The 25,131-nt window shown below is 49.4% G+C and overlaps 1 protein-coding gene across 3 annotated transcripts in view; it reads left to right on the forward strand.

The window, feature by feature from the left end:
• SYNJ1 (synaptojanin 1) overlaps positions 1-25,131 on the forward strand; it is a 706,257-nt gene that overhangs the window by 457,280 nt on the left and 223,846 nt on the right. For all 3 annotated transcript variants that reach the window (XM_078658404.1, XM_078658402.1, XM_078658403.1), the window contains one exon: positions 17,599-17,755. In XM_078658404.1, the coding sequence (XP_078514530.1) occupies positions 17,599-17,755 (157 nt within the window). The remainder of the gene's footprint in view (positions 1-17,598; positions 17,756-25,131) is intronic.

Genomic DNA, 25,131 nt, shown 5'->3' on the forward strand with positions numbered 1-25,131 from the left:
AGCCCGACCAGAGTACTCCTCGAGCCGTGACGAGGTCAGCAGGGCTCGATCCGGAGGTTAGTTCTTGAGGAGCCGTGACAGCATCAGCAGGGCTCAGGATGTTCCACGAAGGTCTCTTTAAGGTTCAAGATCGAGCCGCGACGAGGTCAGCAGGGCTCTGATGTTCTAGTTCCGTCTCTACGAGGACGAGCCGCGACAGCGTCAGCAGGACTCCGATGTTTCAGTTCCGTCTTTGCGAGGATGAGCGTCGACACCGTCAGCAGGGCTCGAAGACTTCGAAGGTTCAGTTTTCCCCAAGGTTCAGCCGCGATCAGATCAGCAGCTTGTCCAGGATACAACTGCCCGCTAGTCTTGGGCGGGCCTTGATATAGTCCAGTAGCCCTTTGATGTCCGGACCCTCGCAGGCGGAGGTCTCATGCCTTGGGGGCTGGTCGTTGGAGAGGTCCGTCGGTTGGCCCTTTGATCCCTTTGAAGATGCGTCCGGGAATTCCCAGACGCCCAGCAGGGTCTGGAGCCAGCACTCGGGGAGGCCAGAGGTGTGATCGAAACCGGCCCAAGCCAGAGGTGTGATAGAAACCAGTCTCTCGGGGGAGGCCGGAGGTGCAATCGAAACTCCCTGTCTTATCTCACTCGGGGAGCCCTTTACCCCCCAGCCGGGACTGGCGCGTCTGGAGCCTACGTTTCGCTGGGGCCGGGGTCATGCTAGGCCCAGGGAGTCAGGGACCTCGGGAAGGGAAAATGGCTGCCGGGGGCCCTGTGGAGTGATGCAGGTTCTGGGCGCTCGGAGCCGGGAAGGAGGACGGGGGCATGCGGGGCTGGTCGTCGGTTGGTGGGGTCGTGTAGGGAGTTTGAGCGTACATGGACAGGACGACCAGGGGCTTCTGGGTGCAGGGCTAGGCTAACTGGGTGCTGAGGAACAGGGGGAACCACGCCACGAGGCCAGGTCCAACACGCGTCCCCCCCCAGCTGAAAGGCAGAGAGAACTACCCATCCCCTTGGGGCTTCTCTTCACTGAGGCGGAAGAATCGGGACAGGCCGTCCACTTTGGCGTGGTCAACACCAGGCCGGTGCTCAACAGTGAAATCCATCCCCTGAAGGGAGATGGATCATCGCAACAGTTTGGGGTTCTCCCCTCTCATTTGCATTAGCCACTGGAGGGGTCGGTGGTCGGTTTGGACCCGGAAGTGCGTACCGAACAGGTAGGGTCTCAACTTCTTCAGGGCCCAACCCACCGCGAAGGCCTCCCGCTCGATGGTGCTCCACCTTTGCTCTCGATGGAGTAGCCTCCGGCTAATGAATGCCACTGGCTGGTCTAGGCCGCTTTCGTTCATCTGGGATAGGACCGCTCCGATGTCATGTTTGGGTGCGTCCGTTTGGACCACGAACTCTCGGGAGTAGTCGGGGGCCTGTAGTACAGGGGCAGTACACATGGCTTCTTTCAATGCTTCGAATGCCTCTTGGCAGGCGGGGGTCCAGCTAACTCTCTTCGGCTGGTATTTGGAGGTCAACTCCGTGAGGGGGACTACGAGGCTGCCATACCCTTTTATGAATCTTCGGTAGTACCCCGTGAGCCCTAGGAACGCCCGCACTTCCGTCTGGGTTGTGGGGGCCTCCCAGGCCACGATCGCATCGATCTTGGGCTGAAGGGGTGCCACTAGGCCGCTCCCGACCTGGTGCCCGAGGTAGACCACGGACCCTTGTCCGATTTGACATTGGGCTAAACCGCAAGGATTTCTGGGGGACTTCTCGGTAAGCGAACAGGAGACCGGGAAGGAGAACGTCCCACTTGCACCTCAGGGGCTCTTCGAGACCCATGATCATTCCCTTGAGGGTCCGGTTGAATCGCTCAACCAGGCCGTTACCTTGGGGGTGGTATGGGGTGGTGAACTTGTACGTCACCCCACACTGTTGCCAGAGGGACTTCATGTACTTTGAGATGAAGTTCGTCCCTCGGTCGCTCACCACTTCTCGCAGGAATCCCACCCGGGAGAAGATCCCCATGAGGGCCCGCCCCACTACGGGAGCCGTCACTGTTCGGAGCGGAATGACCTCGGGGTACCGGGTGGCGTGATCCACCAGGACGAGGATGAACCAGTGGCCTAAGGAGGTCCGGGGGTCTAGAGGCCCCACGATATCTATTCTCACACGTTCAAAGGGGTACTGAACACGGGGAAGGGTTGGAGGGGAGCCTTGCGCCTCCCTCCGCTCTTCCCGCTGGCCTGACACGTGGGGCAGGACTTGCAGTGGGCCTCCACATCGGAGCGCATGCGGGGCCAGTAAAAGTGAGTGACCAGGCGGTGGTAGGTTTTGTCTTGTCCCAGGTGTCCCACCAGGGGCACATCATGGGCCAGGTTCAGGAGGAAGCCACGGAAGCGTAGGGGTACCACCAGCACCTGGGCTGACCCTAGCTCAGCGGACTTCTGTTCACTATATAACAGGCCGTTTTCCCAATAGACAAGGTGGGAGCCGGACTGGTCACCGGCGGCCTGGGCGGCGGCCTGCTGCCGCGGCCCAACCAGGGAAGGACAGGAGGTCTGTTCCAGGCAGAATTCTTCTGTGGAAGGTCCTCCTTCCTGGCGCCACTGGGCTAACTCAGGAAGGTCGTCCAAGTTAGGGGTCTGTTCGACGGCAGGGCCTAGGGGACCTGCGTCGGGGTCAAGGCTCTCACCGGGGGAAAGCTCGGGGACTTCGGGTCGCCCGCTGCCCTCTGGGTCGTCAGAGACCACGCGAGGGTTCACGGATTCCACGCCCCCCCCCCCGGGGGTGGACACTCGGGCGGTCATGGATCAGGTGCTCACGCATGCCCACTCGGGCAGGCCCACCATCTCTAGGTGAGTCCTTCGCTCTACCTGCTTCCACGGGGAACTCTCCAGGTCGTTACCCAGTAGGCAGTCCATGAGCATGTCGGTGCGGACCGCTACTCGTAATTCCCCGGAGACCCCTCCCACTAGAAACGGAACCTGAGCTATTCGGCAGGTGCGGACAGAATTGTCAGCTGAGATCACCCTGCAGGAGGCGTGGGGTATAATTTGGTCTTTTGTGACTAGGTGACTCCTTACTGCAGTAATGCTGGCCCCTGTGTCTCGGAGGGCCCCGATGCGGTGCCCGTTGACGGTCACCTGCTGTTGGTACTTTTCAGTGTTGTCTGGCAAGCTGGCTCCGGGGACCATTTCCCTATCACCCTGGGAGACTACATGTGGGATACTTGTAAATGTGGGATACTTGTAAAGCGCACTGTTACTCTACCCGAGTGTCCTGGCGCTGTAGACCGCTGGGGAACCCGTCCTGGTTTTCCCTGTGAGATGGTCCCTTTCTGGTTATCTCCAGGGTGAAACAAGGCATCCCTGGCGTCTGTGGGGGGCCGTTGTAGAGATGAGGCAAGCTTAATGCCCAGAGTTACCGAGTGTGTTCCCTGGTTAGAGTAGGCACTGAGGCGAGAATTATCGAGTCCGTTGATCCTGGTCCAAGACCCTGCCGCGTCGGGAATTGAAACCTGGTCCCAGGCCGTTCTCGGCTTACAGGTCTGCCGCCTCTAACCAGTGAGCCACACCTCTCCACATGACTAATGACATGGCTGCTGGTTCCCACCCCTCTGGGTCCTCTATCTCTTCCTCTTCTAAGGCTACTGTGGCTAGCTGGCGCACGGGGGGGGCCTGCAGCAGCGGATTTCTTGAGCATGGGACACTGGGGGTCACTGGCATAATGCCCTGTTTGCTGACATCTGTAGCAGGCTGTGTTGATTCTGGGTCCTTGTCTACCTGGGGGGAACCCTGCTCTTGCTGCGGGAGGAGAGGTTCCGGACTGGTTTCTGGGGGGGGGCTTCGTTGGGGCCCTGCCTGGGACCCCCTTTGTCTACCCTGATCCCCTCCCCTCTGGCGGGAAGATCCTTGCTCGTTTCGGTCATAGTCTCCCACGGGCCCCCGTGGGACTCTGGTGCTCACCCAGTGATCTGCTTCGACAGCCAGCTTCCGGGGATCTGCCAACTTGCTGCCCAGAAGGTGCTGTCTCAGCTCTACAAAGCAGTTGGTGGATAAGGGTTCATAGGTGATGAGATCAATGAGTCCTTCGAACGTGGTCACCTTGCTGCCCTTGATCCACCCTTCCGAGGCCCGGATGTAGAAAGTCACATATTCTACCCAGGTGGTGCCGGGGATCTTTTTGCAGTCTCTAAACCGTTGCCAGTACATCTCCGGGGTGAGCCCATATCGGGATAGCAGGGCGTCCTTCACATGGGTGTAGGAGTTCATGACTGAGGAGGGCAGGTCCAGCATGGTGTCTCTTCCCTCACTGAGGAAGCGGCCCCATAATCCGGCCCCCCAATCCTTTTCGGGCACTCCGTGGGAGGTCATGGCGACCTCATACGGCTTGAACCATTGCTGGATGTCGTTCCCCTTGTAATATTCCTTCACGACATCCTTGGGTATATGTACTTTGGACTCCACCGGGGAAGGGGCTTCTCTGTTCTCCGGGGGACGGGTTTCTTCGCTTCTGGCTTTGAGTTCTAGTTCTTTCAAGCTGCGCTCATGTTCGAGCTGGAGTTTCTTTCCTTCATGCTCCCTCTGGAGCTTCTTCTCCTCCAGTTCTCCTTGCAGCCGTAACTGTTCGACGGCTAGTTTCTTTTCAGCCAACTTGAGCTCTCCTTCCATTTTAAGACGTGCCAGCTCTAGCTCGTGGATTCGGGTGCGTTCTCGGTCTGTCATCTCCTCCGGCGACAGACCTCTCTCCGCGCTAGGACTCCGCGTCAGGGAGTCGGTTCTCTCACCCTCTTGGTCGCGGGTTTCGGTCTGTGGCCCTCCCTCTCCGCCGTCTCCTTCTGGCGGGGGGAGGAGGGCCCCGGCCTCTACCCAGGCTGTCAGGGAGTTTTGGATGTCTTCTTTGGTACTTAAACCAGTGGTAGCGATGTGGAAGTCTTTGCAGAATTGCTTCAGTTCTTGGTGGGTATACTCTTCCAGAAGGTCCTTCTGGAATGTGGTCTTTTCGCTTGTTCCCGTGAGACTCATGGTTGTTCTTCGTTCAGGTAGTGTGTCAGTCGTTTTACTGTACGATCTCTAGACTTAGGCTCTTATCCCGTCGCTTGCCACCAATGTTAGAAGGGGCGATCTCAGAGGGCCAGGCTATGATCTCCCGACCACTCCGTGGCCCACCTCTCCCACAATAATGCCGAGTCTTAACGTGAGGTCCTCACCGGGGAGGACTTCGAGTCTAGGGTCGTACACACTGAAATCGCACCACACTTACGAACGGACACCACACCGTAGGTTTTCAGTAACAATTTCTTTATGAACAGTAAAAAGGAATCGGCACTCTTATTTACAAGCGATCGAGGGATCGTAAAGTCTCAGGAATTCGGGAAGAGGGAAGCGGGACAGTCTCAGTCTTTAGGCCAGTACGAAGCTTACCCTGCGCACAGCTCTCAATCCTCGAGCCGGGGGATACGGGAGATGATGGTCGTACTGGCTGCTTCACTCACTTCGAGTCGACTCAGGTCGTGTTGGTAGCGTCGATGGTCCAGCCGGACCAGAGTACTCCTCGAGCCGCGACGAGGTCAGCAGGGCTCAATCCGGAGGTTAGTTCTTGAGGAGCCGCGACAGCGTCAGCAGGGCTCAGGATGTTCCACGAAGGTCTCTTTAAGGTTCAAGATCGAGCCGCGACGAGGTCAGCAGGGCTCTGATGTTCTAGTTCCGTCTCTACGAGGACGAGCCGCGACAGCGTCAGCAGGGCTCCGATGTTTCAGTTCTGTCTTTGCGAGGATGAGCCGCGACCGCGTCAGCAGGGCTCGAAGACTTCGAAGGCTTCAGTTTTCCCAAAGGTTCAGCCGCGAACAGATCAGCAGGGCTTTCTTGTCCAGGATACAACTGCCTGCTAGTTCTTGGACGGGCCTTGATATAGTCCAGTGGCCCTTTGATGTCCGGACCCTCGCAGGCGGAGGTCTCATGCCTTGGGGGCTGGTCATTGGAGAGGTCCGTCGGTTGGCCCTTTGATCCCTTTGAAGATGCGTCCGGGAATTCCCAGACGCCCAGCAGGGTCTGGAGCCAGCACTCGGGGAGGCCAGAGGTGCGATCGAAACCGGCCCACAGGGGAAGGCCAGAGGTGTGATAGAAACCAGTCTCTCGAGGGAGGCCGGAGGTGCAATCGAAACTCCCTGTCTTATCTCACTCGGGGAGCCCTTTACCCCCCAGCCGGGACTGGCGCGTCTGGAGCCTAAGTTTCGCTGGGGCCGGGGTCATGCTAGGCCCAGGGAGTCAGGGACCTCGGGAAGGGAAAATGGCTGCCGGGGGCCCTGTGGGGTGATGCAGGTTCTGGGCGCTCGGAGCCGGGAAGGAGGACGGGGGCATGCGGGGCTGGTCGTCGGTTGGTGGCGTCGTGTAGGGAGTTTGGGCGTACATGGACAGGACGACCAGGGGCTTCTGGGTGCAGGGCTAGGCTAACGGGGTGCTGAGGAACGGGGGGAACCACGCCACGAGGCCAGGTCCAACACCTGCCAACTACTTCTTACTGCATCTGCTGAGGTCACCAAAGTCAGGCCTGTTCATTGCCAAATAGTATCTACAATTCATAGTCCGCACAAGAATGCACACAGCCCTGTTACTCCAAAAGGTCATATCAGCAACAAACAGAGACCAAGACCTAGAAGCTGTCAAACACCTGATGAAAATGCCCCAATGGGGGGGGGGGTGACTCTAACAAAATCAAGGCATTCCACAGCATTGAGGAAGACTGGCCGTGGGGAAAGAAGGACTCATAAAAGGACCCTGCATCATTCTTCCCAAGTGCCTAAGGAAACCTGCAATCAAACTCTCACATGAGGGACACGCTGGATAGTCTTCACCAAAAGAGCTTTAACAGAAAGACTGTGGTTCCCGAAGCTAGACACTGTGGCCGTAACTGAGCGACAGACAATTCATGCATCCAAGTGTATCCCCACAACAGTGAATCCATGCCCTCAAACAATCTCAGCACTGTCTGAGAAATCGTTGTCCCTAGTAGACTTTGACTTCTTTGGCCCTATGTAATCCTGCAAATACATTCTGATACTCCTGGATGAACACCACCATCTTCACCTGCTCAAAATAGATTCCTCTGTCGGAGACAAAGTGATTCTGACTCTGGATGACATTTGCGCAGCTTGGAGACTCCCAAAGATTCTGAAATCAACCGCCCATCAGTCATTTATAGCTTTATTTGATGTCCAAGAAAAACATCTATAAAAGCAGTTGTACAGAAGAGAGAAAAACAAAGAAAAAAGAAAACAAGCATCCAATTAATTTTGCTTTATAGTAATAGGTTACAGTTATATGCGATATAAACGTGGACTTCTCTTATTAACACTTGCATCCTATTAATAATTTACAGTTCTATGTAATGTAAACATAGACTCTTCTTATTCAAAACTTTCCCTAGATTTTCCCTTTTTTTCCTTTAACAATACAATGGCATGTTATTTTCATGTTCGCTTCTACATTACTCTTCCTCCCACGGTATTACCTATCTCCTTTATACATGTTCTGTTTATCATGCCTTACTGATTGCAAGTAGTATATGTTTTCTAGCATAAAAAACAGCCCACGGAAAAGATTACATTCCGCAGCACATCTCTAATGTTGGCAACGATTGTAAAAACAGGTATGCAGGACGACATTGTGTAAAAGACATATGTCTAATAAACGGAAGGACATACCTCTTTCTATATACAGTATAAAATGTACAAAAGAATACCACGTGCTTTGTATTCTGGGGCATCTTGGAGGCCCAGTTCCTTCATATGGTGGACAAAGCTAGTGAGCAATAGCTGTAAGGGTGCGGGCCATGAGTACTACATCATCGGCGTAAAGGAGGGGCGGGACAGGTCGCGTACATATTTGTGGGAGATCCTTTGTAACTGCCACTAACTCCTCCTCCACGCTGCTAATGTATAGTGAAAACAGGAAGGAGGCTAGGACGCATCCCTGTTTCGCCCCTCTCTCCACGCCGAAAGTTTCTGTGCATTCTCCTTTGGCACCATACCGAACCTTGGCTCTGCACCCCGTTTATAGGTCTCTCAAGAAGTTGATAATCGGGATCTCTACCCCATGTCTTTCAATTTTGACCAGACTTTGTCGTGTATCACACAGCCCACAATTTACCTGTGGAGAGTTCCTTGACTTTCCAGTCCAGCTAGCCTTCGATCATTGAAAAACAATGCTGGTGTGGCCGCAGGTCATTGGAATACCGGAAAGGTTCATGGGCACACTGAAGAGGACAGTGCAATTGGCAACAGCAGAGGATGTGACAGTGGCGAGAAGACTATGCCAAGTACTGTCCGGGTCGCCTGGGGGACCCTTGCACAGCAGTACAGGTTATTAGCCGATTGGTTTAATCCGGTCCTCAACTCCATATGGAATTCCTCACTTAGGTTGGAGATTTTCCCTTCCGCCTGGAAACATGTCCACCTATTACCCATCCTGAAGAAGCCCAATGCCGACCCGGAAGTAGCCAGCAACTTTAGGCCTATCTCCCTACTACCAGCTCCAGCAAAAATACTGGTCAATCTTCAACTAGCTAACTTTGTGGAAGCCAATGAGCTGTCACATGATTCTCGATCTGGCTTCCGTGCAGGGTACAGCATGGAAACTGTGCTGATCAAAGTAGCAGATTCCATTTGCCTGTCTGTTGTCAGAGGCTCATCTTCAATGTTAGTACTCCTCGACCTGTCAGCAGCGTCAAATATTGTGTCACACTCGATCCTACTAGACAGATTGAAGGAGATATGCGTCCAGGGGATGGCTTTAGAGTGGATTTTCTCCTACCTCCACAGCCGTGACCAACAAGTCTTTCTCCGCTCGTTTACCTCCTCTGTAAAACCACTCAGATGTGAGGTCCCTCAAGGTTCCGCCTTGAGCCCACTACGTTTCAACATTTACTTGACGCCACTGGCAGCCCTGACTGGGGTGAAGGTGATATCCTATGCGGATGACACACAGCTGATGTGCTCCTTTAGAAATCAATCTGCAGCAGCACTCAATTCTTTTCAGAGACTGTCTCAAACACATAGCTACCTGGATGAGTGGTAACTTCTTAAGGCTTCTTGCCAATAAAACGGAGGTTCTATTTTTTTAACCAAGCCCCCCTCCGCCGGCCTATGGTGGCCTGGAGAACTCTACACCCCACCCATGCCTAAGGACTCGGTTGAGAACCTGGGTGTCAGATGGGACAAAGATCGAACCCTGTTGGCCCAAGTCGGTCAAGTCTCGGCGGCCTGTTTTGGAAAGATGAGAACTATCAGAAAATTATTAGATTTTCTGCCGGATGAAAGCCGAAGAATTGCTGTTCATGCCCTTGTGACCTCTCACCTTGACTATGTCAACGACCTCTACCTGGGCTTTCCCAGGTTTCTGAGCAGCAGGCTGCAAATAGTGCGGAATGCGCTGTGACCCTGCTCCATCAGCTGTGAGGCTAGTCCGCAATTTTCCGCTGCACCATCACATCTCGCCGCATCTCAAACACCTCCATTGGCTACCAGTTGCCAGGAGAATCGAATTCAAGACTCTAACAATCGCATTTCGGGCCTGTCAGTGCAGGGGCCCTAGCTACCTGAGGATGAGACTCCACTCTTACCATCAGGAGCAGTCCCTTAAAATCCAACCACAGACACTACCTCTTTGTCCTCCGTTTTTTCAAAGCTAGACAGGGGGGTAGATCGTTCTCGGTGGGTACCTCCAAACTGTGGAATGACTTGTTTCTCCACCTACGCATGTTGAACTCGGGGCAGGAGTTCAGAAAGACACTGAAAACCTGACTCTTTAGGCAACGGGATTAGTGGCCCGGTCCCTCTTCTCTGATGTCCTCCGCATTAGCGCCAGGACACCTCGTTCGAGGTAGCTGTACACTCTATAAATGTCCTTTATTATTCTTATTAATATTATTAATATTACTGTGTGCATACTTGAATACTCCACACTCAACAACAGTGGAATGCCCAGCAACCCACATGTTAGGATGCCCATTCACACCAAACTTCTGCAATGGAATGTATAGTGCACCCCGGAAAATAAGCTCAAAGCCACAGACAGAGAAAATACATCAAGCCATACGCCAACACCAAAAGGCGAGCTCGTGAGATGAATATGACACAATAAAATGGGTAGTGGTCAAACTGCAGCAAAGGAGAACGTCTGAGACACCTTAAGTTATGGAGCCACTGAGGATGATAGACCAAAAGGCAGTGTGGTCCACGGCAAGAACAGAGAAGTCCATCACGAGGGATGCATCCTACTTCAAGGCAGTCTGCTGTCAGCCAGGTGAAGAAAGCAGTGAAAATGTCCGAAGGACTGAAGAGGAATCTGAACCAAACTGAATTAAGGGAGAGGAGGATTGTACTACAACTTCACAAACTTAGGTGACAATACGATCAGGACACAGTAACCTGACCACGACAACTGATTTGAAGGAATGTGAATTGGACAAGAGCAACCCCAAAGGAAAGGTGGGGGCTCTCAGCTTTCTGTTTAACAAGGAAGTTGGTGTGGGATGGGAAGTGATGAGTACAGGCCAGTTGGGAAGAAGCTGTATGTGAAACATTGAAAGCATCCCCCGGCGTACTACTCCATAATATCCTGGGAACAACCAGGATTCCTTAACGTTCAAATAATCGACAACCCAGTCGAGAGTTCATATGTTCCAATGGAATTATTTACTTCATAAATCATCAGAATCGGTTACAACTGCATCATGCAAATTTCATGTCCATCAAAATAATTTCAAATGTCCAATGCATTTCGGGCATGTGCCCTTCATCTGGGACAGTGGGCTGAAACAAAATTCTAATATACTGTAATAAGAATATCGGTTACATATAATAAACAGAACATAATTCATACCAAGTGACTCAGTGAACAAACACCAAAGTGATTGTGTGCCAAAATATAATGCTACTGCCTTTCGGCACTCACATGGATCAACGGTGACGGTGAGTGTGTTTTCAAATCATCATCTGACACTATAGTCTGAACTAAAACCAACAGCAACGTGTTAATGATCAAATCACTCTGTATGAAAACATACATGTAGCGAAACTCATGAATTTTGGGGTTCAAACACTTACTAGTGGGACGCGTGGCGTCTCTGATACACTCGTAATGAAAAACGAAATCTCTGTGACGGTATCCAGTGTTCGTGCTGGACCGCCAATAGCTGTGTTCAAATCAGAAAGGCTGCAGACTGACTCAGTTAGCCGCATGTGGATTGGTCTGGTCTCCGATCATGTGATCGGGAATCAGCCAGTCCCATGCGGAGAAGTTGGAAAGGTCTGAGTGTTCGGGGAGCATAGTAGAGGTTAATAAAGTTGTAGAATAAAACAGTACAGAGAAGGAATATATATCAAATGAAATGGTAAAATAAGAGAATGGAATGAGAAAATAGAAGACCATACACACTTCATTCTAGGTACAAGGCTAAAGTCAAGAAATTAGAGAACACGTAAATTCAGTCCGGTCATTAAGACCAAATGGTGTATGAGAATTCTGCAGATATATCCAATTGTTCTCCCTTTGTAGTAGAAAGGAGTTGTTATCTCGCCCTTCCCTCTTTTCAATGATTTCTAGTACAAGGAATTGTAACTGGGATACATTGTGATGTGCTTCTTTGAAATGCATAGCTACACTAGACTTGACATTACCAGTTCTAATGTTGGATTTATGTTCATGCAGTTTATTTTTGATCTTACGTGTAGTCTTACCAACGTATGCCTTACCACATGGGCATTTCAACATGTAGATAGCATTAGTTGTATCACAAGTAGCATTGACATGAAGTTTGATTTTGTGTCCTTTCATGGGATGGGTTATATAATTTCCTCTAATAATGTTGTTACAATGACCACATTGTAGACAGACAGGGTCTGGTTCCACGAAATCTTTCTTCTGACTTAGTTTTGGTCTGTAATAATTCACCAAGGTTTCTGCCCCTGGTGAAGGCAAAAATGGGTTGTTGTTCAAATATCTTGTTGAAGTCTGGTTCAGATTTCAAAATATTCCAATGATTTTTAATTATTTTCTTGAACTTGTGACTCACTGTGGAGTATTTGGACACGATGGTCGTTCTCTGTTCTTTATCTCTGATACGTGTTTTCAATAAATCTTGTCTTTGCATTTTGGTAACTTTTTGAATCGATTGGTTAATCACCGTGTCTGGATAACCTCTGTTCCGAAATCTGTCTCCCATTTCCTTGAGTTGAATGTTCACTTTATCTGGGTCAGATGTGATTCTTTTCACCCTCATCATTTGTGATGTGGGTAAATGATGTTTAAGAGGATCTTGGTGAAAGCTTAGGAAATGTAAGGTGTTATTCCTGTCAGTTTCTTTGCGATACATCTCCGTTTCTATCCCCCCGGATGTAAATTGATCCGTACATTCAGAAAGGTGATGGTTTTGTCAGACATTTCCCAGGTGAGTTGTATCCTGTCATTTTTAGTGTTCAATTCCATTAGTGCTCTTTCCAGAGAGTTTTTAGTGCCCTTCCATAGGATGAAGATGTCATCTATGTAGCGAACAAGCATTTTCAAATTGGTAATCCACGTGGGGTTGTTCAGTATGTTTTGTTCTTCATAGGATTTCATACAGATATTGGCATACACTGGGGCAGCGCAGTTCCCCATAGACGTTCCAACCAGCTGTTGGTACCAGATGTTATCCACTTTGAAGTAGCTGTGATAAAGAGTAAATAAGATGAGTTCCATTAAGAAAGTTTGGAGAGGTGGATCGATGTCTGTAGTGAGAATGGCTTCCTCCATTGCGTCAATTCCTGCGTCATGAGGAATTGAAGTATATAAAGCCTTAACATCAGCTGTACACAGTAGTAGTTGTTCGTTGGGCTCGATTTGTAACATGCTAAGTCTTGTAAGAAAGTCAGTAGTGTCTCTGATATAGGTTGCCATGCGTTGTACAGTGGGTTGGATGTATTTATCAATAAATTGTCCTATAGGTTCATGTATAGTGTTTTTAGTAGAGACGATAGGGCGTAAAGGTGGATCTAACAAGTTCTTGTGCACCTTAGGCATCATGTAGAAGCTAGGGCTGCTTGGGTTAGATTTAATAAAAAAATTCTTCGTTCTGTCAGAGATAACTCCATTCTCCTTGGCTTTAGATACAATGTCTGTGAGTATCTGCAAATATTCCTGCATTGGGTTATGTCCCAACAGGGCATATGTGTTTTTGTCCGACAAATGTTCTGTGACTTTGTCCTGGTACATGGTAGCTTTCATTATGACCAGGCCTCCACCCTTGTCTGCTTTCACACAGGTGATGTTAGGATTATTGGCACGGTTTCTCAATATGCTCAGATCTTTGTTAGTCATATTCTTCATATTTTGATTAAATCCTGTTTGACCATCGTCTCAAATAGATCCAGGGTCTTATGGCTCAAGGGAGCCATGAATGTACTTTTTGGTCGTAGACCTTTCAATTGATCAGGTTCTTGAGTTTGTGATTTAGGAGCAACGTTATCAACGTAATGGCGCAACCTTAATTTCCTCATCAGCTTGAAGAAACTGACTTCGAGTTCTAGGGAGTTTGTTTGAGTGGTAGGGACAAAAGATGTACCTTTCTGCAAGACTTTGAGTTCTTGATTCGTTAATCTGTAGTCAGAGATGTTGATCACTAAGTGTTCTTCGGTTTTTTCTTCTCTTTCTCTTTGGTTACACTTCTTGTGTGTGGAATGTCTTTTTCCCCTCCTGGGTCTTCTGTTTGTACGGAACCTCGTTCTAAAAAAGGAACTTCCGTGTTGTCTACAACTCTAGATGTGGTTGGTCTTGTGGTACTGGTACTTTCGCGGGTGTCTGGTGGTCTGATTTTAGATATTGGACCTTTGTTCGACGGAGGTTTGTTAGACATATCACTCCCTGACGAGGAGGTGTCGGTGTAAGGTGTGTTGGGGCGATTTCTTCTCCTCTGGGCGTACACATCTGCCCATGTGTACACCTCCCCGAGTTTGTAGTCCAACGTATCACGTCTGAACTTCCGAATCTTACGTTCATTAACCTCTTGAGTATGTTTGTCAATCTGTTCGTTAATATCTTTCAATGTTGCCGCAAGTTCTTCTGCGTTCATCATTTTAGAAAGTGCTTCAGAAATCTCATCCATTTCTTTATTAAGTTTTACCAAAATTCCTGAAAGTTCTTCTATGATCAACAATATAAGGTCAAGCGAACATTTATTAAGTATCGCATACCACTTTTCTTGGAAAATCTTCGAGTTTTTACACAACGATGGCTTAAGCGCTATGCGTAACCCTCTTGGTATGCGCTGCATTTTGTGATAGCGAATTAATGTACTCGCATGCATTTTCTGATTTACATGTCTCTTGGAGATATATAATAATTGCTTAATACTCTGTGCCTTGGTCCTATTAGAGGATGTGTGGTCAATCTCTTCTTGTATCAATGAGTATATCCGTGATGCTTCCCCTTCCAAGAAGGCGAAAGTTTCTGCCCTTGCTTCAGTACTCTTGCCGATTTCCTCATATTGCATTGTGTTGGTTAAGATGTTTAAATTTATGGTTAAGTGAATTTGTAGCGTGCTGCTGGCCTCGTTGACAAGAAGACATACGATGAGGTAAAGTTAGAGGTTAAAGCGCACAGCATCAAGTTGGGTAGAAAGCTAATTGACAAAGTCTATTCTGTTCGAGTGTGCTGCCAGGGTGGCGTCTCTTGTCAAAGGCGTCCTTATAGAAACCACAAAGTCGTGCTCACCAATGAAACATTGAAAGCATCCCCCGGCGTACTACTCCATAATATCCTGGGAACAACCAGGATTCCTTAACGTTCAAATAATCGACAACCCAGTCGAGAGTTCATATGTTCCAATGGAATTATTTACTTCATAAATCATCAGAATCGATTATAACTGCATCATGCAAATTTCATGTGCCATCAAAATAATTTCAAATGTCCAATGCATTTCGGGCATGTGCCCTTCATCTGCGACAGTGGGCTGAAACAAAATGCGAATATACTGTAATCAGAATATCTGTCTGTGTTACATATAATAAACAGAACATAATTCATACCAAGTGACTCAGTGAACAAACACCAAAGTGATTGTGTGCCAAAATATAAAGCAACTGCCTTTTGGCACTCACATGGATCAACGGTGACGGTGAGTGTGTTTTCAAATCATCATCTGACACTATAGTCTGAACTAAAACCAACAACAACGTGTTAATGATCAAATCACTCTGTATGAAAACATACATGTAGCGAAACTCATGAATTTTGGGGTTCAAACACTTACTAGTGGGACGCGTGGCGTCTCTGATACACTCGTAATGAAAAACGAAATCTCTGTGACGGTATCCAGTGTTCGCGCTGGACCGCCAATAGCTGTGTTCAAATCAGAAAGGCTGCAGACCGACTCAGTTAGCCGCATGTGGATTGGTCTGGTCTCCGATCATGTGATCGGGAATCAGCCAGTCCCATGCGGAGAAGTTCGAAAGGTCTGAGTGTTCGGGGAGCATAGTAGAGGTTAATAAAGTTGTAGAATAAAACAGTACCGAGAAGGAATATATATCAAATGAAATGGTAAAATAAGACAATGGAATGAGAAAATAGACGACCATACACAATTCATTCTAGGTACAAGGCTAAAGTCAAGAAATTAGAGAACACGTAAATTCAGTCCGGTCATTAAGACCAAATGGTGTATGAGAATTCAGCAGATATATCCAATTGTTCTCCTTTTGTAGTAGAAAGGAGTTGTTATCTCGCCCTTCCCTCTTTTCAATGATTTCTAGTACAAGGAATTGTAACTGGGATACATTGTGATGTGCTTCTTTGAAATGCATAGCTACACTAGACTTGACATTACCAATTCTAATGTTGGATTTATGTTCATGCAGTCTTGTTTTGATCTTACGTGTAGTCTTACCAACGTATGCCTTACCACATGGGCATTTCAACATGTAGATAGCATTAGTTGTAGCACAAGTAGCATTGACATGAAGTTTGATCTAATAATGTTGTTACCATGACCACATTGTAGACAGGGTCTGGTTCCACAAAATCTTTCTTCTGACTTAGTTTTGGTCTTTAATAATTCACCAAGGTTTCTGCCCCTGGTGAAGGCAAAAATGGGTTGTTGTTCAAATATCTTGTTGAAGTCTTGTTCAGATTTCAAAATATTCCAATGATTTTTAATTATTTTCTTGAACTTGTGACTCACTGTGGAGTATTTGGACACGATGGTCGTTCTCTGTTCTTTATCTCTGATACGTGTTTTCAATAAATCTTGTCTTTGCATTTTGGTAACTTTTTGAATCGATTGGTTAATCACCGTGTCTGGATAACCTCTGTTCTGAAATCTGTCTCCCATTTCCTTGAGTTGAATGTTCATGAGACCAGACCAATCCACATGCGGCTAACTGAGTCGGTCTGCAGCCTTTCTGATTTGAACACAGCTATTGGCGGTCCAGCGCAAACACTGGATACCGTCACAGAGATTTCGTTTTTCATTACGAGTGTATCCGAGACGCCACGCGTCCCACTAGTAAGTGTTTGAACCCCAAAATTCGTGAGTTTCGCTACATGTATGTTTTCATACAGAGTGATTTGATCATTAACACGTTGCTGTTGGTTTTAGTTCAGACTGTAGTGTCAGATGATGATTTGAAAACACACTCACCGTCACCGTTGATCCATGTGAGTGCCGAAAGGCAGTAGCATTATATTTTGGCACACAATCACTTTGGTGTTTGTTCACTGAGTCACTTGGTATGAATTATGTTCTGTTTATTATATGTAACACAGACCGATATTCTGATTACAGTATATTCGCATTTTGTTTCAGCCCACTGTCCCAGATGAAGGGCACATGCCCGAAATGCATTGGACATTTGAAATTATTTTGATGGACATGAAATTTGCATTATGCAGTTATAATCGATTCTGATGATTTATGAAGTAAATAATTCCATTGGAACATATGAACTCTCTACTGGGTTGTCGATTATTTGAACGTTAAGGAATCCTGGTTGTTCCCAGGATATTATGGAGTTGCACGCCGGGGGATGCTTTCAATGTTTCATTGGTGAGCACGACTTTGTGGTTTCTATAAGGACGCCTTTGACAAGAGACGCCACCCTGGCAGCACACTCGAACAGAATAGACTTTGTCAATTAGCTTTCTACCCAACTTGATGCTGTGCGCTTTAACCTCTAACTTTACCTCAAGAAGCTGTATGTGGACAGGATCAAATAAAGAGCAGCCTGTACCATATCCAGTGTCCATGTCTCATTCCTTGGCTCCGGGCAAGATAGAACACCAATTAAGCCTTCTTCTGTTACCTTAAGCGCCATCCCAGACACAGAAATACACCTGAAATTGAGAAGGCTGGCATGCAAGGTACTAAAGAGACTAGAGCCACAAACAAGCTTCCCCTGGCCTCCTAACTGAAAAGTCATCAGTTTTTAGTCCAGCAACAGATGTCCCAAACAGTTATCTATGGTAGTGTTTAAGAATGCATTGCAATAGGTGAGAACTTTTCCTTAACTTTTGTTACTCATGCTTGCTATCTTATTTCAGTTCCTTGATTTAAAAAGCAAACAAAACCCACTATATTTCTTTGCTGCAGATCTTTCGAGGTTTTTTGGAAGGAAAAGTCAATTTTGCTCCGACATATAAATATGACTTGTTTTCTGATGACTATGATACTAGTGAGAAATGTCGAACCCCAGCCTGGACAGATCGCGTTCTTTGGAGAAGGAGAAAATGGCCTTTCGAAAAATCAGGTGAGACTGCTTGCCTAGAGATGATAATTTTATGAACTAACAAAGTCACATAGAACAAAACATATCAAGTGCCTTATCTTCTCATAAGCGGAAAAGAAGACTTCAGAGAAACGTTTTAGATATTGGTTAAGCTAACTTGCATTCTCTCCTCACCGCTAATAGGCTGCCAACAGGCATTGTCCTGCTATTCTGTAAGAGGTTAAGTTCCAGGCTTTGTGAAGGAATTGTAATGTAAAAGAATTTGTAGAGGGTGGACTAGTCACCCATGAGGGTCTCTAGGCGCAGAGAAGTTGTTTTGAGGTCCCGGAGATCAGTCAAAGAGCCAGGTCTTCTGTGTTTTAGCAATGTTGTGAGCTTGGTGGCTGTTCTGATATGCAGGTATTTGCTGCTAGATAGGCAAATGAGCGGCCTCCTGCCCTGCTTCTGTGAATGTATGGAATGTGTGGGAGTGACAGCGAAGCAGATCAGAGGGTGTGAATAGGCTGGTGGAAGTGAAGACGACGGTTGAGTTAGGCGGATCCATTCAGATTTTTTTTTTTTTATTTTTTTTTTTTATTGAAGACGTTTATTAATGCTCAAGGGTGCATTACACATAGCAAAGCCTACAACCCAGCGGGCCGGCTGCAATGGAACCGTAAATCGTGAGGGTGCAATGCTGCATATGAGGGCGTATCATTGCGCCCCAGTTGTCCCCGGTACATTAAGTCATAAAGAATACAGTCACATTGCCAGAAATCAAGAAAAAAATAGGTCCATAAATGACGTCTTATTTTTCAGTGTTTCTAGAACTAAGCCATGAATACAGCAAACTAAACAAAACAGTTCGTATCGGCATATTTCAACTTTCCTATCGTGACTTCCCCACATCAAGTCCGTCCCAGCCGCACAGTGTAGATAGGAGACACCTCTGAACAGCGTGGTATGTGTCGATGATGTTACAGTACGGCAGGGGGTCAGGGGTGTACATGTGCAAGTGTCCTCGGGCCTAAAGTGGGACAGCTCCTTCGGGGCCACGGTGTTTCGCCGGTCGCCGGCCTGATCAACGGAGCATGTAGCAGTCAGGTGCAGGGGCCTCGCTGTCGGTGTATCAAGCGGCGTCTACGCCTGTGGTCGCCACCTGGGGCGCCGTTGACGGTTTCTACCCACCGTAACATGGGGGGTTGGAAAGGCCACCACCAGTGAGCAGGGATCCGATACTACAAACATGTGAACAAATATGAGGAAGGGGGTGGGGGGGGGGGGTAGAGTGCGCTTGCGGGGGCAGTGTCGGCAGCTCTGTGCTGTGGGCGTTTTGCTGGGCGATGACCGCCAGTGGGCGCCTGCGTGGGCGTCGGACCGTGCCTGAGGCCTGCGCGCTGAGTAAGCCATGTCTGTGTCGGGGGGTGTGGGGGGGGGGGGGGGCGCCGCCGCGGGTGATGGTCCCTGCAGTAGAGTTGGAGCCCTCGTGGCTCACCGCCGGTGTCGCCCATCCTACGTGAGCCCCCTGACAGCGCCCTCCCCCCGCAGGGACCCCAGGAAGCCATCCCAGAGCTGTGCGATCGGGAACTGCCGCAGACCCGCTATCTCCTCCCCGCGAAGCGCCGTGCCCTCCGCCCCGGCCCAGTTAGTAAAGGATGTGAACCAGTGTTTCGGGGTAGGCGGTTCTCGCCGTTTCCAATGCCTTGTGAGCAGGCGCTTGGCCGTGATGAGGCCCAGGTCCCAGAACCGTGCCTGTGGTTTGTTCAGTTTGGTTCTTTTGTAGAGTCCAAGAATGCACGCCTCCCACGTGTCCGGCAGACCCGGGCCTGTGCTGTGATTCAGGAGTGAAGTCACCTCCCCCCAGTACGCGGTCAGGGTTGGGCAGTGCCAAAGCATGTGTATGATATCCGCACCCAGCAGGTCACATCTGGGACAAACGGCAGTGTCAATCGCGAAGTATCTGTTTATTCTATCCGGCGTTAGGTATGCCTGGTGCAATATGTACAGTTGAAAGACACGAAAGCGGGAATTGCGGGGGACGTTCACGGGACTGGCTAGGACCAGGTTCCACTCCTTGTCTTTCCATTCCCTCCCTCGGTGCGCCGCCCATTTAGCCCTGATCTGTGTTGTGGGTTTTTGCGTGTGGATGAGAAGCGCCTGTGCTAACCAATGCGTGATGTGTGCGCCCCTGCCCATTACATGTAGATATTGGAGCAGGTGATGTACCGGCGGCTCATCCCGGATATCTCCCCAGGAGTCAGTGTATGCCCGCAGTACCGACGCATGGAGTAGGAATTGCCCAGCCGGCAGTCCCGTGGTTTCCGACAGTTCCGCAAATGGGAGGAGGGCCCCGTCAGCATACAGGTCGCCCATGGTCTCCACTCCGGCTGTGACCCAGCAGTCTAAATTGCGCTGCGTGACCATCCCACTCCTCCTGGGGGTGCCCAGCAGGGGGAGGGCAGGAGCATATGGTGTGGCAGTTCGTGTCAGTTTCAGGCTCCGGAGAAAGCATTTGCGGGCCACGGCCAAATGCAAGGGTAGAGGACGGGGTCCTTTGGTTAATGGATGAAACAGGGCGCAAACCCGAGGGTGGGTCCATTGGTGGTCCGCAGTGGCCGTGTCGTCTAGGTGCGTATCGCTGAGCCAGTACGTCACCCATTGGAGCTGGGCAGCCAGGTAGTACAGCTCCATGTTGGGGACAGCCAATCCACCCTCCGCAGTCGGGGAGTACAGTTTAGCCAGCGCCACTCGTGGTCGGCCCGCGTTCCAGATCAAGCCGCGAAGCATCGATTCCAGGTCGCGGAATATCCGTGCAGGGACATACGTAGGGATATTCGCAAAGTGATAGAGTAACCTGGGGAGCGCTATCATTTTGGAGAGAGCTATTCGGCTGGGCACGTTCAGCGGCAAAGTTTTCCAGAAGGACATCTGGGCCCGCAGGGAGGAAATGGCGCGCACCAGGTTGCCCTCCAGTATGTCCTGTGGGTCTCTGTAGATGTGCAGCCCCAGGTATTTAAACGTGGTCGGGTACCAAGCAAGCCGGGCCCCTCCAAGGTGCACATCACATTCCTCCTGGTCGCGGCTGAACGAGTATACTCCGGACTTGGCCCAGTTGACCCTGAGGCCCGATACATCCGCGAAGGTTCGGAAGATATCCGATAGCTCGGCCGGTACCGCGGTGAGGTCCCGCACATAAAGCAGCAGGTCGTCTGCATAGAGTGAGACCGTTTGTGTTCCGTCAGCCAATGGGATCCCCCATTCCGCACCCCTGTCCCGCAGCAGAGCCGCCAGTGGTTCAATGGCCAGCGAGAAAAGGAGGGGCGACAGGGGGCAACCTTGCCTGGTGCCTCTGCGCACTCTGATCTGCTCCGACAACAGCCCGCCCGTCCTCACTCGGACACTGGGCCTCTGGTAGAGCAGTCCGACCATGTCAGCAAAGGCATCTCCCACCTCGAATCTGTCCAAGACTGCCCCCAGGTATGGCCATTCAACTGAATCGAAGGCCTTCTCCAGGTCCAGGACCAGACACCCCGATCTAGGCCAATGTGTCAAGGCTGCTTCCTGAATCCGGAAGAGGCGGCGTAGGTTACGAGACGTGCTCCGCGCCGGCATGAAGCCGTTTTGTTCCTCGTGTACCAGGGTTGGTACCTCCAGGGCCAAGCGGCGGGCCAGGAGGGAGGTGAATATTTTATAATCGGTATTCAGCATGGCCAACGGCCTATAGGATCCCATGAGCGCGCCATCCCTGCCCGGTTTCAACAGCGAGACGAGGTTTGCCTCGTTGAGTGAGTCCGGGAGTGCGGATTCCTCCATCGCCGTGTGGTATAATTTGAGCAGCTCCGGAACCAGCACGTCCGAGCACGCCTTAAAGAATTCGGCGGGTAGCCCATCCGGGCCAGGCGATTTGCCGTTAGACAGTGCGAAGATGGCCTCGCGCATTTCTTCCGGAGAGAAGGGCGCCCCCAGGGCAGCGGGATATCCGCCAGGTATTCTGCTATGTAGGCCGCAGAGACCCTCAGGTGCGACTGGTATAGGGCCTGATAGTGCCCCACAAACGCTCGATGGATCCTGCCTTGGGTGTACACTAGCTCTCCCTCAGCCGTGCGGATGACGGATACTGGCTCCGTGCGTTCCTCCTGCCTGACTAACCAGGCCAATAGCCTACCGGGCTTGTCACCGTGTTGATGTACCCGCGCCGAATGGGCCGCAAAGTTGACGTGCCGCAGCCGTTCCAGTAGTGTTTCGTGCTCCGCCCGGGCCGCCCGCAGCCGGTCTCCTGTGCCCCCCACCGCCTCTTGTTCCCCACCAAGTAGGTCCGCTTCCACCCTGCGCAAGTCCTCTTCCAACTTCCACCGCATGCCTCCCTGGGTGCTCAAGCAGTGTCCCCTTACCACCACCTTGAATGCGTCCCACTCTACTTAGGCGGATCCATTCTGATGCAGCACTTTGAAGTCAAGGGTGAGTATCTTGAAGTGGCACCTAGTATGGATGGCAAACAAGTGGAGTTCTCAGAGGTGAGGCGTGATGTGGTTGCGGTGGGGTAAATGTTGAAGAGGGTGGGGCTGAGGGATGACCCCTGTGGGACACTAGGAGATGACATCTTTGGGTTCTTCTTTCTTCATCCTGGCACTATTCTACCTCAGACTTCAGAAAGAAACAACAGTGCCCCCTTCCAGCTAATATAGAGAGCTATTCCCATGTTAGATTCATTAATGGAGTAACTTCAGGTACAATCTTTTCAATCTTCCAAACCACTTGGCAGATTTTTGTCAGATTATGTCTGCTGACTTGGGTCCCACTTGTCCTCCTGATCTTCACATGGGCACTTTTGGATATGCCAATTGAGCCTCCAGTGGCCCCAAAGACATCACACATACTCTTTTTGTAACTGGCTCAGCCAAGGCTTTTGTCATTGTGCTTGACATCTCCCAAGGAAAAGTGATTGGCATTTGTTATCCATATTTCTCACTTCATTGTGATAAAAGTGGTCAGCAGGCCCTAGGTAAGTCCTTCTCTATTTTTGACAAAGAACCATAGGAGTTGCTGAAAGTCCCTGATGATTGTAAGGAAAAAGAGGATGTGAATGAGGAAGATGAGAAGAATGTGTGGAGTACATTTGTTCCCTTAACCTCAGATGATGGTTTGTCCTTAGACCTGCAAAATATTTGTTAGTCAAACATTTACTTATGCTTGAATTCCCCACTACAAATATGGGGCTCTCATGTACTTTTGCTTTACTGATAGTGGCCCTGTACACAACTGGGTATGTCTTACATATGCCATCATTAACCTTCATGAACAATTACGTTCGAAGGCATCTATCTATGTGTGTGTTGCAGTCACATCTCTCTCCAAAATGAAATGCAGCGTGTCAGATTTGGTACAGATTGGCCAAAAGGCTCAAAGGTTATTTGTCATCACAGATATTGGCGCCTAAAGATTTGAAATGACTTTTCTCAAAGTAAATTTCCACCATCATGCTTTGACTGAATAGCAGTCTTTTCTTGGTTTGATTTTGGATGTGGGAGGCAAAATGTGATGCACGTAAACCTGTGCTTTATATTATAATCATCATAGTCTTCAGTTGGTCATAACCTTCAGATAAAAAAGAAGAACACATAAGTGCTGCTTGTCTTCTGGGTCTCTACAAATACCCTTTAGGAATTGGCCAGTGGAATCTTGCCTGTTGTCCCAGAAGACAGTAAGGCCTGCTTGGCCCAGATGATCCATGATGGACACGACACAGCCACACAGGTCTGGACAGTACAGAGTGCCTGAGAAGGCCAGTACCATTGTTGTTCTTCGTAGACCCTCCTTGATGTGATCCACAGGATTCTTTGGTAATGTGCAGGCCATCCTCGTAGATATTCCTTTTGATGGATCCCGCCTTTTTGGAGAGAAGCTGAGCTCTGCGTTGGAACACTTAAAAGATAGCAGGCCATGAGTGTGCTCTATAGGGCTATTTTACCCAACCAAACATTTTTTTATACGTTTTTGAAAGATTAGAGGCAATTCCAGAGAGCTTGCTTATGGACCGAGTCGACCAGTGATACAGTAGACACCCCGGTCCTTTGGAGCCCATGGATGCAAGACTGGCAAGCAGCATATGGTTCAGCAGGTACATCAGCCCTCCAATTCCTCTACCCCTGCTACAATGGCTACCAAAAGGTTTAACCTTAGTGGTGCATGCTTAACCAATGAAGGGCAGGGTCCATGCTACATTTTCCCCCAGGTTGCAATCCATCATGTCCGACATGGCAAAATGGTTATGCCCTGCCTTTTCTCACTGTCCTGCACCCTATTCCTCCCACACATGCACATTTCAGACTCTCACCTATCCATTCAAGAGGATGCTGGGTTCAGAAAATGGAGGGCGTTGCTACTTGCTATTTTCCTGTTTCTGAATTAAGAACGGGGACCTCAGGCCTATTTTGGACCTTAGGCCTTTGAAGGAAAAGTTCAAAATGTCTGTATTGGCCCAGATCCTGTCTGCTCTGAAATCGGGAAACTGGATAGTGGCATTGGACCAGCAGGATGAATAGTTTCATGTATCCATCCAACAGTCCCATAGACATTAACTGAGGTTCAAGATAGGCCAGCAGCATTTTCAGTTTGCTGTATTTCCCTTTGGCCCCGCCAGCTGGTGTTTAATGAAAGTGATGAGCAAGATAATGCGACACATTTGGAGGTTAGTGGTTCCAGCTTTCCCCTACCTTGACAACTGGCTGGGTGATGGTGGACTTATAACAATCAGTCGTAGGCCACTTCCAGAAGATGACAAACTTTTTGACAATGGTAGGGTTCACAAGCAACATGCTGAAGTAGCACACCTGATCACTTTGCATTCATTGGAGAATTTCTGGATTCGGCACAGTTCTGATACATTTTTCTAGCCCCAGATTCCTCATTTTAGAATTATCCCCAGGTATCAGACTGGATCTGGAAATCTTTCATGAGCAGTACTCCTGAGCACCAGTAGGTGGTGTTGTCCAGCTCTATACTGGAAGTGACGTGTGTGGCGCCTATATAGGCGCCACACCAGCACTCTGACATTAGTTATCTTCTTTCCAAGCCAGTTAGCGCAGATCCTGGTAGAGCTGCCGCTAGTCAGTTTTTTGAGAGACCCTTTTTTTACTTTTTGTCAAACTTTTTGGGGAATTCTTCTCCTGGTGTGGTCAGGATGTCCACTAGAAAAGCTGACTTCAAGCCCTACGATGCCTGTCACTGACATATGTCACTGACATATGTCAGTGACAGACCTGCATCTTGTTTGCTGCTGGTGTCTTCGGTACGACCACAAGAAGAAGCCCCGCACTAGGCACCCCCAAGGCCTTGAGGGAGCTCTCCCTCAAGCTCCTTGCTGTTTTCCATGTGACACCGCGATAGTCTCAAATCCCATGCAAGAGGAAGAACCAGGA

Source organism: Lissotriton helveticus, chromosome 8, assembly GCF_964261635.1.
Source record: "Lissotriton helveticus chromosome 8, aLisHel1.1, whole genome shotgun sequence".
NCBI lineage: Eukaryota > Metazoa > Chordata > Amphibia > Caudata > Salamandridae > Lissotriton > Lissotriton helveticus.